This window comes from Spermophilus citellus, assembly GCF_964194105.1.
Source record: "Spermophilus citellus genome assembly, chromosome: 12".
In the NCBI taxonomy this organism is placed as follows: domain Eukaryota; kingdom Metazoa; phylum Chordata; class Mammalia; order Rodentia; family Sciuridae; genus Spermophilus; species Spermophilus citellus.
This window is the reverse complement of record NC_138198.1, coordinates 120,184,559-120,201,878: the sequence shown is the minus strand read 5'-3', so window position 1 is coordinate 120,201,878 and position 17,320 is coordinate 120,184,559. Positions and strand designations below refer to the sequence as shown.

Here is a 17,320-nt window from a genome sequence, read left to right as displayed (position 1 = left end):
CCCTAAACTATTCTACCTTCTAAGAGTTCACATTAGCAGAATATATTGAGTATGTGGAACATAGTTCACCATTTTCCTTGTTTCCAACATACATATACATGGTCATGAGTGGAGAGACTTCTATGTGTATGACTAATACCTTATCTTCCTTAATTCTTGTTAAAAGACCACACCTCTGTTGGAGTCAGTCATGTGACTAGCCAAAAAGCTACATTTACTAATCTCCCTTGTAGATACAGTGTCTTCTCCCTAAGATTTTATAAAATAAAATGTGAAATAAGTGGTTAGGTAGAACCTCAATGAAAAATAAGAATGGAAGACAGTTAATAGTTTTCATGGTATTTGAATTTTGTCCATTCCCACTTCTCTCACCTCAGACATAAATATAGTGGCATGAGATCTGGAAGCCATCTGGTAAGTGCAAGGTAAACAACAAAACAACAAAAAAAAGTGTTTGACAAAAGAAGCCAAGGCCCTTATTGACATTTTCTGGCCAATTTTCAATCCTGGAGAGCACAGCTCCAGACTTCTCAGTATGCCATTAGTATTAAGCTTCATTGCTCCTTGCCAAACACAGTTTCTAACTAACACAAGCTGGAACTCTTATTGTTGTACTTCAGTAGGGGACTCTGGTGTCTCTCCAGGGGTAGTTGGCAGAGCTAAGATTCAGAGACATGTCTATCTGGGCCATGTTTCCAGTATCCATTCCCAGGAAATGAGCCTTTAATCCCTCCCACCTACAATCATTTCTTTCTCCACTCTGTTCTGCTATCTAAATTCCTAATGAACCGAAATTGTGATGATCCATGAATGAAACTGTGCCTATCCCAAGGCCTGTGCCTTTCCTCATGTTGCCATCCTGTACTGGGTTTCCTTCCTCCCAATTATTTTCACTGTATTATTGCTTGATGACCAGCCACTAGCATTATAGAACAGCCTTCCAATGACACTGGAAGCCATGTTTTTTCAGGAACCCTGCAGAATGCAAGATCCATGGGCTTTACCAAATACTTCTAAGGTACACCTCCTGGAATTCAAGGTCAGTATCTTCACCCATACCAGGAAACTATTCTACCTTTTGGGGGCTTTTATTCACCATTTGTAGTTTGGGATTCTTCATCTGTAAAATGAGGAAGGGTGGCAATCATTTCATATTTCCAGATTTAAAACTATATAGTTTATGAGTTTTCATACAAGGTCTCTTCTACAGCTAAATATCAGAAGGGACAGGAAAGTACTTTATGACTCCGTGTACCTTAAGTGTTCCGCACATCTGTTACAAAATGAATTCTAAGTAAATGCCTTATACTATTGTTGAAGCTATTTGATAAGTCATCAAATCAATTAAAATGATATTTATATTCACAAGTAACACTCTAATCACCAGCAATTAATTTGGTGAGTGGGTTATGTTAGCACAAATGCCTCCTCCATACACCAAAAATGAGAAAGAAAAATATAATAAGTGTGGCCAAATATGAACATGAGAAACAGCTGATTCATTTAAATGAAAACCTTAATCTATTTTGAGGCTGGTGTGTGTGGGCATGCATTTGGGTGTAATACAATAAGTTCTGTCCAGGTTTCGTATAGGTCTCACTAAAGTACTGGAACCATGTTTGTTAACTGTGACCACAAGCATGTTTATTTGTAGTGAAAAACTAATAATGTTTGCCTTAAAGTGATTTAATGAGAAGCAAATTACTTCAAAATAAACTGAATGTCTGTACATAATACTAGCAGATATCCTGTTGGCATTCTCGCCCCTTCTTTTGACCACAGCAACCCAATTTTTCATTGAGGATATAAACCTCATTCTCATACAGTCTTGATACAACAATCAAGGTATCCAGAAGATTCTGTGTTAAAGTTGGCCACATATATCCTGATAGGCCAAAAAGCTCTTATTCAAGAATTGTGACTCTCAAACACAGGGCCACCAGAAAATATTAGGGTAATTCCTCCAGTTATTGCGCCTTGCACCCAGATGCTGCTCATTCTTGCTACTTATATTTATAGAGCAATCTTTCTACTCAATTCTCCAAACATGGACCTTGTCCTTTGATTTTATGATTTTTACCCAATTATTTCAATATATTCCAATTTTTTTAAAGTTCCTCATGAACAGTTTTTGTTGATTGCAATTAAACAATGCTAACAGAACAATAGAAAATAAATAAGTATGAGCACCCTTCTTTCAACCTCATATATAATTCTTGATTTACATGAAAACAATTATGGATTTCTCTGTCCTTTTACTAACCTGATGTTTCAATAGGTATTTTAGAACTGAAAATACCTTTCAGGACAAATCAGGAAACACCCAATTTTCAATAAATTCATTTATGTGGAGTCTTCTCAAAAGCTTACTCCAAAGTCTTTGCTGAGAGCACTACTTTGATTCTGAACAAAATAATGAAAAAAAGGACAAATGGCCCAAATAAATTAAACATTCCCTACTTAACACATTTTGAAAATTATCTCTGCATAATAAGTGCACTCATCTAACAAAAGCATATATATATATTTTTTCACTATGCCTGAACATATACTCTCATTTTACATTTGTAGTGAGTGGTAATTGTGTTAAAATGAGTAACATTTTGAAATAGGGCACAACTTATATTATCTCACAGAATTGATTTCTGCTATTTTTTAAATTAGCTATTTTTTGTTAACCCTATTTTTCTATATATTATTAGCTCTCTGTATATCTTATAAAAAACCAAATATTCATAAATTATTTAGAATAATGAACATGTGCATTCATACAGGCTACTTAAAAAATACACACTGAATTATTCAGTGCCCCAAATGTGTTCATACTATCCGTACTTCATGTTGTCTTTTCTGGTGCAGAAAAGACAACATGACTTTGTCTGTGGACAGACTTTCTCTGAGGACAGACAGTAGGCACCTATTGGTAAATATTACCTAACTATATTTTGGATATTTAAATTGTTAGAAATGCTGAAATGATGACTGTTACTTTTCACTTGCCCTTTTTTGCATCTGTTTTTTTGTAATATGAATTTCAAATTCTTGGGTATTTTTATCATCAGTTCTCTGGGTTTTCTCTGTAGCCTATTGAAATTATTCTGCTGGTTTCATAATTGAGCACTGGGCTCTTAGGATATAGCTAAATAAAACATAAACATACTTTCCTCTAAGCTTGTCCAAACCCTGCCATCCCATAATGCCTTGCTCATGATATTTTGTGTCCAGTGAACACAAACCAGGTAATTAGGATTCATCTCACAATTTGCTATGCTATAGCACTGGTATTTTTTTTCCTCCTAAGATTGTTCAACTTTTATGGGATCTTGTTAGTTCATCCAGATTGTAAGTTCCTAGAGGTTGGAGGGAATGTTTAATTTATTTTTGTTTCCTATCAGCATTTTCCCTAGTGTCTCACACAGCTGTTATTAATGAATATATGCCAAGCCATTGATCAGTTGGCCAGTGTAGACATAAAGAATGAGTCTAGAGTCTCTGGTCTCCAGGCTGCTCTTAGAGTTCCTACCATGTTAGATGAGAAATAGGAGTAAAGTTTCTATCATTCAAAAAGATCAGAATAAACAAACCAAAATCTGTATGCAAGCTGGATAGGTATAGCTTAATTTTAGTATTCAGGGCCAAAATTTACCTGAACTGGTAGATAACTACTTAAAAACTAAGCCAGAAACATGCTTGCCCTCAAACATCAACTTTTTTTTTTCAGTATATAGGATATATATAGACATATAAATATGTCTATATATATATATATATATATATATATACACACAGATACATGTATATACACATATATATACATACACATGTATGTATATACATACATATATATAAATTTTTTAAAATTTGCTCTAATCAGTTTTAAATGACATTGGAATGCTTTTTGACACATCTTGCACAAATGGAGCAAATTTCTTATTCTCCTGGCAATACATGGTGCAGAGTCACAACTTAAATATCTACTTTTGCTTTTAATAAAGTAATTTCAAATTTCATATAATTTTCACCTTTGGATTTGACTTAGTTTTAGTTGCCGTTTGGGAAAAATGGAAAGCAAAGTGTACATGAAATAGGGGTCTAGAAAAACTATGTAGATGGTGAAAAAACTATATTTATAAAAATGACGGTATCATAATTTTCAGTGGTGTTATGTTCTGGCCAACAGCAAGCTCCAGGTTTATTTAATCTTTCCACCTATGACTATTGTACTTGCGAACAGTCAAAATGACAAGGTCACAGTGGTAAAGTGTGACAAGGTTATGGTGTAACTGGCGTAGGGTTCTTTCTCAGAAACAAGAGGTGCAGATGGAAGAGTCATATAAAGCTTTTGGCTGATTCCTAGTAAAGCAAATAGATTTTTAAGTTCTGTGCAAGCAGGGATCATGTATGAAGAGTATGTCAATTTTGCCTTGATGGAGGCAAGTAAATATGTTTCTACCTGCAATTCAAGTCTTTTGCCCCATGAAACAGTACATATTCCAGACTTAAGTGACATAAGCTGAATCTGTGTTATTCTACAAAGAATGCCAATAATTTCAAAACTAATCATCCAAAAACCCAGACTGTTTTATACTTCAAACACTATTAGGCTAATTTTAATTAATTACAGTAAAACAAACATTGTTTTCCATTTGTCAAAGTACTACACTAATTCTGCAGGTGTAGGGAGCACAGAGTGCACAATTGCTAAGACCCATGTTCCATCTCAATCTGTAAATAGCTTTTCTTGCACCTCAGAAGATTGTGCTGTACATGATTACACTCATCAAACTATGCAATATTGTCTGCATAGTGGAATATATGTGAATACAAACAATCTTCAATATAAATGCCCAACACAGTTGCATATGAAATATGTCTCCTTTCTTCGACTTTATTGACCTTAAAGTAAAATGGCATGAAAACACAGTATAATACTAGTAATATATAATTATAATACTTGATAATGTTTGTCATGATTCACAATTTAGAAGCATCATTAACTTCCTCTTTATTATTTGATCATCTCAAAAACCCGGGATTATGCACACATCAAAGTTACTTTGCCTTTTTGCTGGCTTATAGAGAAACTGGGGAAACTAAATGATATTTCTTGGCCACTCAAAAAATACCAGTGTAGGAAAGATAACCAGTTTTCAGAGACTGCACAAGTGTTAAGCACATCTTCATAAACTATAAAATGATGGGATGGGCTTCTTAAAGTGTTCATAATGGGATAAGGGAGGAGAAATACTTGAGATACAAATCCAAAACAAGAAATATTAGCTATGAATGCCTGCTATGCTGACCTTATGGAAGTAGGGTAAAATAAACAAGTATTTCAAGTATATTGGTATTGAACATATATGTCTAGAAATTAATTCCACAAAAAAACAAGGAAATATACAACCCCCTACTAAGCCCCCACACACACACACCCAATTCTAATTCATATGAGAAAAAAGTCTATCACTCTATCTGGGAGATAATGCTGTAAGCTAGTACTAACCTGAAATTTCATGTCACTTTTATTACTTAAAAAAATGCAATAAAAACAAGATAAAAGACAGGGCCAGTCAGATACTCTTTCACTGATAAAAGGCATGAAGATCTTGGCCTCCAAAACCAACAGTCTGGCTTTTTCTGTGCTACAAAGAATAGTCCTGGAGCTCACTTCATCTCAAACATAAGTAACTATACAGTTGGGCCTATTCTTCCTTATTTTCCTCAATTTAATGTGCAATATTACTGTGAATTTTTCCCAAACAAAATATAATAAAAGAAGAATTTCTTGGAAGAGATACGACAGGGAGCTCCTACACAAGGGAGTGAGTAAAGAAAAATTAAGAAACAAGATGAGAAATATCAGTGTAATCAATCCATACATTAGTGTGCCTCTTTTATCAGACTCTCAAAAAACTTTAGAAATGCCTATCTGTCTTTCTCTCCATTATGTTAAGTGATTTGAACAGAAGTCACACAATCCTCTGGAGCTGTGTGGTGCATTTGTGACTCACAGTTGTATCAGGGACAGACTACATTCTTAGATTGGTTAAAGATTAACACATGAAGGAGCACTGGCATCCCTTTGCCTCCAATTTACAGTACAGATAGGGACACTCTGACTTCATGGCATTCAGTACTTGGCTCTATTAATGTGAAGGAAAGAGAAGAAAAGGAGAAAACTAATCTGTGACATACATAAAGTGATCTCACAAGGGAGATGAGAGTGATGTAAATTATATATCATGCTGACTTTCAGTAATGTCCAGATTTAGCTCTAAAGCACTAACCATTGTTGAATATCAACAAAATCTAAATTTGGTTTTTGTCTTGAAAAAATTACATTTTCATATTGAAAAGTTAAGTGTCTTACAAACTCAAGGTAATTAATTACAGTACCTGTCTCTTTTCAAATGTGTTGTTTATAATATTCACCACCCCCCAAAATAAGAATCATTTATCACATGCACACATACAAACACAGAAACACAGAGACAGATCTTAGATTGTAAACTGTAGGTAAAAAGGGCAAAAAGGAATATTAAGATATTTTGAAATGCCTGAAGAGATTATTGGATTGTGACCATGTGCCTATTCTACATAAAAGAGAATTGGAAGGGTATTTAAAATAGTCTTTATGCATAGAAAAGGTATCATCTTATTTTATAATTATAAACAATAAAATAATATTCAAATAGACCAATATGAAAAAGACTTGTTCAAAACTCAATCCCTAGTTTAAATAGTTTCCACTGTACCTTTTCATATCCACCCTACAACTAGGACATGCTTGTCACAGCCACACACAGTTTGTTTTGAAAGAGGTTCAGGATATTTGAGTAAAAACATTGGCTATGATTTGTGGGTAACAATGGGTGCCTAAAAATACTGCTGCTGAACAATGGCCCTGGGTAGTCAGGTGACATTTTGGAATTGGTAAAATATTGGATTGTTCTGATCCTGGTTCACTTCTGCTGCTATGGAACTGAACCAGGATCAGAACAGATCCCTACATTTAAATACTTAGTTTTTATTTACTGTGAAGAAAAAAGAATCATAACATGAGAACATGTGTCATGAATACAGGGACATTGATGGAAAATAGTAGAAAATGAGCTTTTACCTCACAGGGCTGTTGGAAGAATCTGGGTCATGAGCGGCTACAGTGCCAATGATATTGCCAACTTGGGTAGCTTCTGAGACCTCCATGGGGTACAAGGGCGAAGAAAACACGGGAGGCTCATCCACGTCTTCTACAATTATCTTCACGGTGGTTGTGTCACTGAATGGCCCCAAGCTTAGAAACCGGGGGTCGGCATCTTTATTTGCAGCTTCTATTCGTAGTGTGTAACTTGTTTTGGCTTCAAAATCCAGTTCCTGTAAAGAAAGGTATTAGAGAAATTAAATTACCAATTAGAGAGTCAGCAAAGCAGAGCCTTTTCATTTATGAATGTCAATAAGCATCGAAAGGACTCTGCCATGAATATGCACCATCAGCATTCACAAATAATAAGTCATAATGCCAATCAGTCCTCGTGCTCTCCTGGCTCCCAGACAATGGTAAGTGCTTTTGAGCTAACTTAATCACTCTGCTGCCGTGCGTCTCAGGGACAGACTCATGACTTCAGAACGTTATTTGTAAGACAACCCACCAGATTCTAAACTATTTTCCAATAGGACATCAATACAAACATGTTCTTCGACCATGTAATTCATTGGCACAACTCAAGGTACGTGTTAAAAAGGAAGAAAAACAGCTTTCCTTTCAATTTCTCATTGTTCATAAGGTCAGTGACTCAGGGTGACTACATTAGGATCCTGAGCTAGGCTGGACCAAGTGTGCAGCCTCAGCAGCAGGTGGGATTTAGTGAGGCTGACCAGGTTGCAAACACTGCTGATTTGATTCTTCTCCAGGAAGCAACTGTCATGTCTACCTTCATTATTTCTCTATTAACATACACTCTCATTTTATTTTTTTTTAGATGATTGACAGTTACATTCCAGAATCTTAACTCTGTATTTAAATTTATAAGAGGATTAGCATGCTAAAATGTTTCTTAAAGATGGTGAACGGGACAAAACATTAGGAGCTTAAAAGGACGGCAAGGACTAGTAAGTGAAGCATCATCTGTGACTAAAATAATAATTCTATATATAATATGTGACAATAACCTTGTCTTTCTCCAATGGACCCAGAAAACAGCAGCATTTTATGACATTCTCAATCTCACCACTGAAAGACTGTTCCAAAATATATTTGATGAGGTAAAACAAAAATAATTAATAATAATAAAGGAATTGAAAGAAATACGGTTAAATGATATTTAATTATAGTCACTGGATAGAAATCATTGAAAAAAATGAGCCAATGTGCAATGCTGAGATTCGTAATCCAAATTTACCCACCATGTGTGGGCACATAGGTGGGCATGCATATTCCAACTTAGCCCTGAAACATATGATCTCAAGCAAAATATATTTTAAAATGTACCTAAAGAAATAAAAATGGGATATATAAATTATATTATGTATATAAGAGATACTATAGTATATAAACTATATACTCCTTTTACATATAGTGATGCATTTATGTATCGATACACATTATACATGGGCATACAAATGATATCACAAATATTATATAAAGAGATTCCATGGCTCATCTCTCATTAATATAAAGGGAAAACACATAAATCAATACACAAAAAGTTTACAATATACAGACCAGAGAGCACTTGCTAAAATGTGTATTTATCTCTCTTTCACTACATTGTCAACCTGGCTGGTTTTGTTCATCCCTATTACCCCAAGCACCTGTTATGCTTTGGTGAACAGAGGAGGCTCAATAAATTCTTGTTGAATTGCCGGGGGGTCGGGGGGGTAAGAACAGAATGCAGCATTCAGCCCACAAAAGCCTTAAAATTGAACTATACCTTTTGCCCAGAGAACCTAATAGTCAAGTGGGAGATGGGAGATGAAACAAAATCAAATGTATTTTAATTCTTGACCCCCCCCAAAAAAATTATAGAATTTCTCCAGAATGAAAACAAAGACAAAAATAAAAATGTTTAAATTCTCATCTGAGGTTTCATATAGAAATGCTAGGGCACATGGTAAACAGGGTCATAAAGCAAATGCCATGATCTTCATGAAACACCCTTTGTTTGTTTGTTTATTGTCTGAACCTGTTTCTATCCAGAGGACTTTTATTCCTAACATGCCTAGCCCCTTCCAAGAGGGTTTTATTCCAGAACTAGGATGAGTCACAAGTATGCATTATAATGTTCATCAGATAATTCTGAGGCAAATCTTCTTTTGATAAACTGAACCCGGTCAGTGAAATTTTCTGGGGTCTATACATAAATTCAACATTTATTTTGGAAACTACTGTGGAGAAAGAAAAGCACTCCTAGTAATAGGGATTGAACCCAGGGCCTTGTGCTACTATTGAGCTACATCCACAGTGCTAAAGTAAAGCATTCTTACTTGGAAGGATTTACTGAGAAATCTAAAAATTCTTGTTGGTAGTTTGTATAACAACCTCAGTTTGTTCTTTTATTATTCCTTATAAAATTACTAATTGAAGAAAAATTTCATATTCAAACATTATGTGTATATATATAATAAGAAGTGTCTAAAAATCCCATTTGCCATCTCTTTTAAATCAATATGAAATGCAGAACAACCTTGAAGACATTCTTTCAGGTTTTCAGCAGTTTGAAAAAGGACAACAAGTCTTTCTATACTTAAGCAAAAGTTTGTCTCATTTATGAAAGAATAATTTAAAATTTACTACAGAAGAGAATGCGATTATTTTATAGCAACTAATTTTTTTTAAACCTGTCTGAAAGGCAGCAATATGAGGCATAGACATCTGGATGCCACAAGCTCATGTAGAAACACAGTGTTTTGCACAATGATTGGTTGCCTAAAAGCTATTATGAAAATAGAGCAATAAAAGAATTCATATGAAAGGCTATGAATCAAGATTGCAGACAAAAGGAATTGCTACATAAAAGTATTTTCAAAGCATATCAGAATAAAACAGAGATGGAGTTTTCAGAAAGGGGAGTACTGTGATGGATAGGATTGTTAAACAAATTGAAGAAAATATTTTTAGTAATAAAATTTTAATTTGTGTATCTTTATCATTATTGATTTCCATGTGAGTAATACATTCTACAACTATCAGATTTAATTAGCAGGCTTATGCAAAAACAACATCAACATCAAGAAGAAAAGACACTTGAGGAGAAAGAGGAAGGAGAAAGAAAGGTGAGGTCTCAACAGATCTCTTTATTGCTTCAAACTACATGGAGTTGGAGACTACATATGTATGTATTTGGAAACTCAACCAAAGTTCATTGCTTTGCAGTCCACAATAGCAAACAATGACTAGGATTAATAAGCCCTGGAAATCAAACACGAGTCCCAAAGGTACAGATAGTGAAGCCACAGAGTTACTGTGGGACCTGTGGGTATCCCTTTCTCATCTGTCAGGAAATCGATGTCAGAGACATGAAGATAAGAAGCAGTATGTCCGCCATATTGTTAACCCAAACTAAAAAATAACATTCTCTGAACTTGTAGTCACCAAAGATGATGAAATTTAGTATTAAAATAAGATTATATCTAAGGCTAGGGTGTGCAACATTTTCTGTAGAGGGCTGGATTATACACATTGGGCCCTGCAGGCCATATGCTATCAGTCACATGCAAAGGAATGAGCTCAGTGGTTGACAGTGATACTTCATGTGTAAACCCTGACACCTAAATTCTCCATGACTTTCACATAGTCCCAAGACATTCATTCTTAGATTTATTTATTTTTTTTTCAGTTATTTAAAAATAGAAAACCATCCTTAGCTAATGGTTCAAACAGAAGCAGGCAGGCATAGTTCTGCCAACCCCTGGTTGAAGGAGACCACCTGAGTGAGGCTGACATTCAAGGCCTCCTTGATTGGCCACCTCTTCCTTCTATGCTTTATGATATAACTGGAATGATCTATTCACTATAAGAAGTACATGTTGTCTGTTTCTGCACATTACACCCATTGTTCCCTCTTTCTCATATAACTTTCCCATTCCTCTTAGTGGACTCTTTTAGAGAATATCACCTTCTTTATGAATATGCCCATCATGTACTTATCTCAGTAATAGCAGAACACTGTAATAAGAGCTACATATGAACAAGTCACTTTGCACAACTGTTTAACATGAATTTCAGAAATGCAAATTAGTACTTTGGGATTGTTTAATATTTATGTCTCTCCCAAATTCTTATGCCGAAACATTAGCCCCTAAGGGGATGGTAGAGATGTGATTAGGTTTTGAGGATGGAGAGCTCACAAAAGGTAACATTAACCTAATAAGTTAGACCAAAGAGAATTCTGACTCTTTCTACCATGGAAGGATGTGGTTAAGAAGGTGATGGCCATCTAGAATACAAGTAACAATAAATGTTAGCAAGGATGTGAGGAAAAAGGAAGACTTACACATTGCTGGTGGGACTATGAATTGATGCAACCATTCTGGAAAGCAGTGTGGAGATTCCTCAGAAAACTTGGAATAGAATCACCATTTGACCCAGTTATTCCATTGCTTGGTTTATACCCAAAGGACTTAAAATCTGTATAGTACAGTGACTCAGCATAATCAATGTTTATAGCAGCTCAATTCACAATAGCTAAACTATGGAATCAGCATAGGTGCTCTTCAACAGATGAATGTATAAGGAAAATGTGATGCATATTCACAATGGGATATTACTCAGCCATAAAGAAGAATGAAATTATGGCATTTGCCTGTCAATGATGGAACTGGAGAATACCATGCCAAGTGAAATAAGTCAATCCCTAAAAACGAAAGGCCAAATATTCTCTCTGATATGTGAATGCTAACTCACAATAAGGGAATGAGGCTAGGGAAAAATAGCAGTACTTTGGATAAGACAAAGAGGAATGAAGGGTAGGGAGGGGAAATGGAAATAGGAAAGATACTAGAATGAATCAGACATTAATTTCGTGTATGCATATATGAACACACGATCCATGTAATTCCACGTCTTGTATAACTAGAAGAATGTAGAGTTATACTCCATATATGTATAGTATGCCAAAGTACTTTCTACGGTCATGTATAACTAATAAGAACAAATTAAAAAATTAAAATTAAAAAAATAAAGAAGATAGCCATCTATGATTCAGGAAGATCTCACAAGACCCTGAATCTAACTTGATTTTGGACTTCCCAGCTTTCAGAGTTGTGAGAATCAGTTCTATTCTTTAAATGTCTAGACTATGGTGTTTTTGTTATAGCAGCTTGAATGGACTAATAGGTTGATTTCAATTGATATGAAAATAAGACAGCCAACAGTTCTAGAGAAACCTCAAGAAGTCCATGTTTAGGGGCAGAGACACTAAATGAACTCATGGCCATGTATATGCAGCACCCATTTCCTTCCTGCTCTATCAAGCAGGTGTTCTTGAATCTCCGAGAGCAGTTAGGGCCTCAGACTATACCTCATCATGTCTATGTACTTGACTAGCTCACCAGCCTCAGAGGTCTGCAAATTGTTTGGAAATGTGTAACAGCTAGCACAGTGGCGGACAGAGTGATGACTGCATACATATTTGCTGTTACATATTTATTATGGTGTTATAATTGTTATTATTATTATAATTTCTGCTGAATTTGAGTAAATAGAAAATAAAGACAAATTCTCAGATGAAGAAGGTTCCCCCTGTTCCTATGCAGTATCTTGTGAATCCACAGCAATAGAGAGAATTTTAAAAGCTAGAAAACAAAAAGGGTTTTTTAAAATAAAATACTATATCTTTTTCATCTTTATTTCCTTTCTGACAACCCAGATCGATGTTTAGCAAAGTCAGTTTATAATATTAATTGGTGGGGGGAAAAAAAAAAACCCTACCAGAAACTGCGGAGTCCCCAAAGTTCCCCTTGCCATTTTTAGCTTTTGCAATCCTACATAAACTTGAAATTGTTGAGTAAAATCATTGTACTGCATTTTCTTTTTTCATATAGCTTGGCTTCTGGTCTATAGTCAAATAAACTCCCATTAAGCTATATGACCTCCTTTTAGATCTGGTACCTTTGGGCAATGCTGCTGTCGATATTTTAGGAATTGGCCCAAGTTAAATCCCATGGAAATTCTTCATTTTGTTCTCTCTAACCCCTAGATTGGTACCATCAGGGCTGGTTAGTGTGCGTGCACATATCTACATGCCTTAAGTTTGTTGCCAAATTCGTACAAACACTCAAGGTCTATCATCTTTAAAAGTATTATTTTCCCCACTGGAGATTTCAGCTATCTTTTAGATTAAGCACATTCTGTAGCTTTCAATATCCTCCTGACTTCTAGATAAAATGATTATAAATATAAATATTGTTTTTTTTCCTAGGTAAATGGTCATAAATGAGACCATACTTATAGAAAAAAATGACCTTGTATTATAACTCGTTTTATGATAATTTTGGTCTAAATATATTGACTCTTCAGAATCCTAAAAGTGATCTACAACCTTGGATAAGATATCTCAGCAAGGATAATTCTGTACATTTACATGCTAAGATAACAGCTCCACATTTATCCCCAAGGACATTCCAAAAGCAAAGCACACCCTCTTTATTATGCACAACTGCACTACTGCTCTTGTGTTCTTCCTTCCCTCAGCTATGACAGATAATGCCTTATGTTCCCCTAGTTTGGTAAGTTTAAACAGACTTCTTCTGACCTCCCTTTTTATAGAGAATTTACTTGAGAAAACTTGTCACTCTAAATTCTTTCTCTGTAAATTTTAAAAGAATTGACTTGCCATTTTCATAACCCAGGAGCGTCGCCTTCAGGGACCCAGAAGCAACCACCTTCAAATATAATCATCAAGGAAAGCCGAACCCTGGCACCCCGTTTCCATGGAAGGGTGGGTGCCTAAAAAAAGGGTTCCTGTTATCTTATAAAATTACTTCTTGTGTAAAGATGCAAAATTTACTTTCAATTTGGGTGAAGCCCAAAACACAAAATGTCCTTTGATCCTCCTTTCCAATTCCAACTCTTTAAAACTCTCCAGTTCTTTGTCTTGCGGAGTTGAATTTGGACTGAGTCTGTCTGTCTCTCCATTGCCATAGCCTTGAATGAAGTCTTCCTTATCTTTGTAATTTTATCCAGTTCCTGCTATGCTTTGACATCTTGAAGTGATTTAAATAACTAGAGGGTTTGTCCTGCAATTTTTGTATATCATGAGACTTACATCCAGATGAGTATGAGAATTGTTTTTATAGAGAAGGGAAGGATAATATCTAAAGAAGAAATCCTACAACACTATTTTGGAGGTCTGGCCAGCTCTGTGTTGTCCATTTCAGGGGGGACTGATCCTTTCATATCTGTCCCAATCTCACTGGACAGATTCTTAAGACAGGACCCCAAAATTATTATTCTCACATATCTGTAGTAGGTGAAAAGTGTCTTGAATATAAATAGATACACAGATTGCTCAATACAACAACCAAAAAGTCTGAGGCCAAAAGAATTATCTAGAAAAAAAATTAAAATAAAATATAAGAAAATTTATACTGAGCAAAATATGTTACTAATTGTCTCCATGTCTATTTTACATTTATAAGAAAATCATTATTTTAACATTTTTAAAAACTATACTTTAACACAACTGATTATCAGGACAATATATAAACAAACACACATTTTGCAAACAAACTACTGCTAGTACTTAAAGAGTGCCTGGTGCTATTAGTAAATTGGTACAAAAGCATTTTGAACAACTGCAGAGTTTTTTTTTTTCTTTTTATTCTAAAGCATTAAATTATCTCAAGGTTTTACAAATAAAACAAGTGTATAAATATTAGTAATTATTCTTTTCATTACCTAGAGCTAGTATCCATCACAAATATTCCATGGGTATTCAAATTAGCATTTTAACCTAGATATTTGAGCCCCAAATATTTTTTTAAAAGAAAAAGAATACAGTTTATTTATACAAAAAAGGACCCGGGATCTACAAGCTGATTCCAAAAATGAAATGGGTTTATAAAATCTGGTGAAATTGGAACATGCCACCCCTGCTTTGGAAAAGGGCTACAATACAACATTGAGTCAGCTGAGGATGGATTGGTAGAGGTGTGTCTGTAAATGAATTTCAAGTCATTTTTGTTTGTACAGAATCATCCAGATGGTCCCAAGGTTGAATGGGCAGTCCTGTGGCTTTCTTCCTTTTCCATATTCCCAAACAAGGCTATATGAGTTTAACTTTTGAAGAGCCACTTACAACAGCAGTTTCTTAGGAGCCTATGTGGCAGGTGGTTCAGATTTCTCTTTGAGAAACAAAACTGGCCGCCTACAGCAAAGCATCCAAGTGGACAAGTGTGTCTTTCCTTCTCCTTCACACAACATGTCTCCTTTCAAGACTCTTATACTCCTCATTCTTGTTCCCTCACAAGTCTAAACTTTGAGATGATATGAAGGAAACCAACATCAAGAAAAGAAAAGAAAATGACCTTGGTTATGGCAATGACATTTTAGATATAACACCAAAAACATGATCCATGAAAGAAATAATTGATAAGCTGTATGTCATTTAAAACTTCTGCTGCGTAATTGTACTGAATTGTACTATACCAGGGATATTGAGATTCTCTGGGGGTCTGTGGTATACCTTGCAGTTTTCCTCATTGCTTAATTTTCTTTTCTTTTCTTGATGTTGGTTTCCTTCATATCAGCCCCAAATATTTTTAAAAGCATTCAAGTTGATATCAAAACATGATATCCCATTTGCCAATGTATTTTTTCCCAAGTCTATGTATACCAACTTAAATGCTAAGCATGTTTCATATTTTTATTTGGACTTATTTCAAAGAGGTTGCATCCAAACTGCTAAATATATTTTTCATTAATCACACATATTTTCATAGTTCTTACCATTTGCAGACTTTGTTGTAGGGGTTTTTACAGTATTAGCCCATTAACTACTCATGACTCACTGACTCATGACAACTTATAAAATCCTATATGTTGATACAGGTTTGGACAGACCTTTTGGACAGATCTGGCAACAGAGTCAGGGGGAGTTTGAATTTCTTACTCATAGTCAGGCAGCCAGTAACCTTGGCAGTGAGTTTCAGCAGGTGTTTCCCCAGATCAGTTAGAGCAATCAGAACAGAACAAATGGGGAGCGTGAAGCAGGTCATCGAAGGTCCGTCGAGCAGAAGGGGATACAGGAGGTCAACAGAGGAACAAGGTGGAAACAGCAATGTAGACCCCAGGTAGAAACCAGCCGGCTCTTGCGAACGGTGAGCCCAAGAGGGAAATGCTGGGCTGTGATTACCGAGGTGTCTCCTGTCATAATTCACTATTATCAAATGAGTACAGGATGCTGGGCTCGGCCCGTCCAGATTCTTTCCCATATTTAGTGAAATGGACGTCTCTCAATCTCTTTTATGTCCTGTTGTCTGGATAAGCTTCCACCCCGACGGAAATGTCCCAGTTTGTCTTCTGTACCAAGTTCCTATGGCCATGGTGACAAATTGCCACAAACTTAGTGTCTCAACAATGATAAATGTGTCGTTTTAAAGTTTTGGAGGGTGAAAATTGAAGATGAAAGCATTGATGGGATTGTTTTCCTCTAGAACCAGGGAGAATCCTCCAACATCCAGAGGCAGCAAGGATTTGTGACTCATGGCCCCTTCCTGCATCTTCAAAGTTCAGCACTTCAGCCCCTGGATCTGGCACCATGCCTTCTTTTTCTGACTCAGATCCATCCCGCATCCCTCTTATGAGGACCTTTGTGATTAAATATTGAGGCAAATCACAGGATCCAGGATAATATCCGTATCTGGAGATCCTTAACTTAATCACACCTGAAGATTTCCTTTTGCCTTGTGAAGTGAAATATTTACAGGTTCCCTGTGTGTTCTAGGGAGGTCAGTATTTTATTTACCTTAACCTCCTAAAGTGAATTTAGCTAGTCTGTTTTGATTCTGTAACACAAAATAGAAAGCAAGCCTTGAAAATCACCATATATTTCCACCCCAAATTGAAAACCTGATTGGCAATTCCTTATTAAGCTGAGGTCTGCATTTCCTAGCATGCCCTATTGACTGTGCCCAGGGCCTTACACACAAGGGCTCACTTCAGGGAAGCTGAATTCAGATTATGACCTAAAGCTTACCATATGCTTTCCTGGGAATTTTCATCAACAGTGACAGAGATTAATTGATCTTGATCTAAACAATTACCCCTTAAGTTAGGATGACAGAGGAGGAAGGACAATTGTGGAAATTTGCAGACCTGAAA

At 35.7% G+C, this 17,320-nt stretch overlaps 1 protein-coding gene across 1 annotated transcript in view; it reads right to left on the bottom strand.

The window, feature by feature from the left end:
- CDH7 (cadherin 7) overlaps positions 1-17,320 on the bottom strand; it is a gene marked incomplete at both ends in the record, with an annotated part of 109,690 nt that overhangs the window by 30,835 nt on the left and 61,535 nt on the right. The window contains one exon of the mRNA XM_081263483.1: positions 7,121-7,374. Coding sequence (XP_081119609.1) covers positions 7,121-7,374 — 254 coding nt within the window. The remainder of the gene's footprint in view (positions 1-7,120; positions 7,375-17,320) is intronic.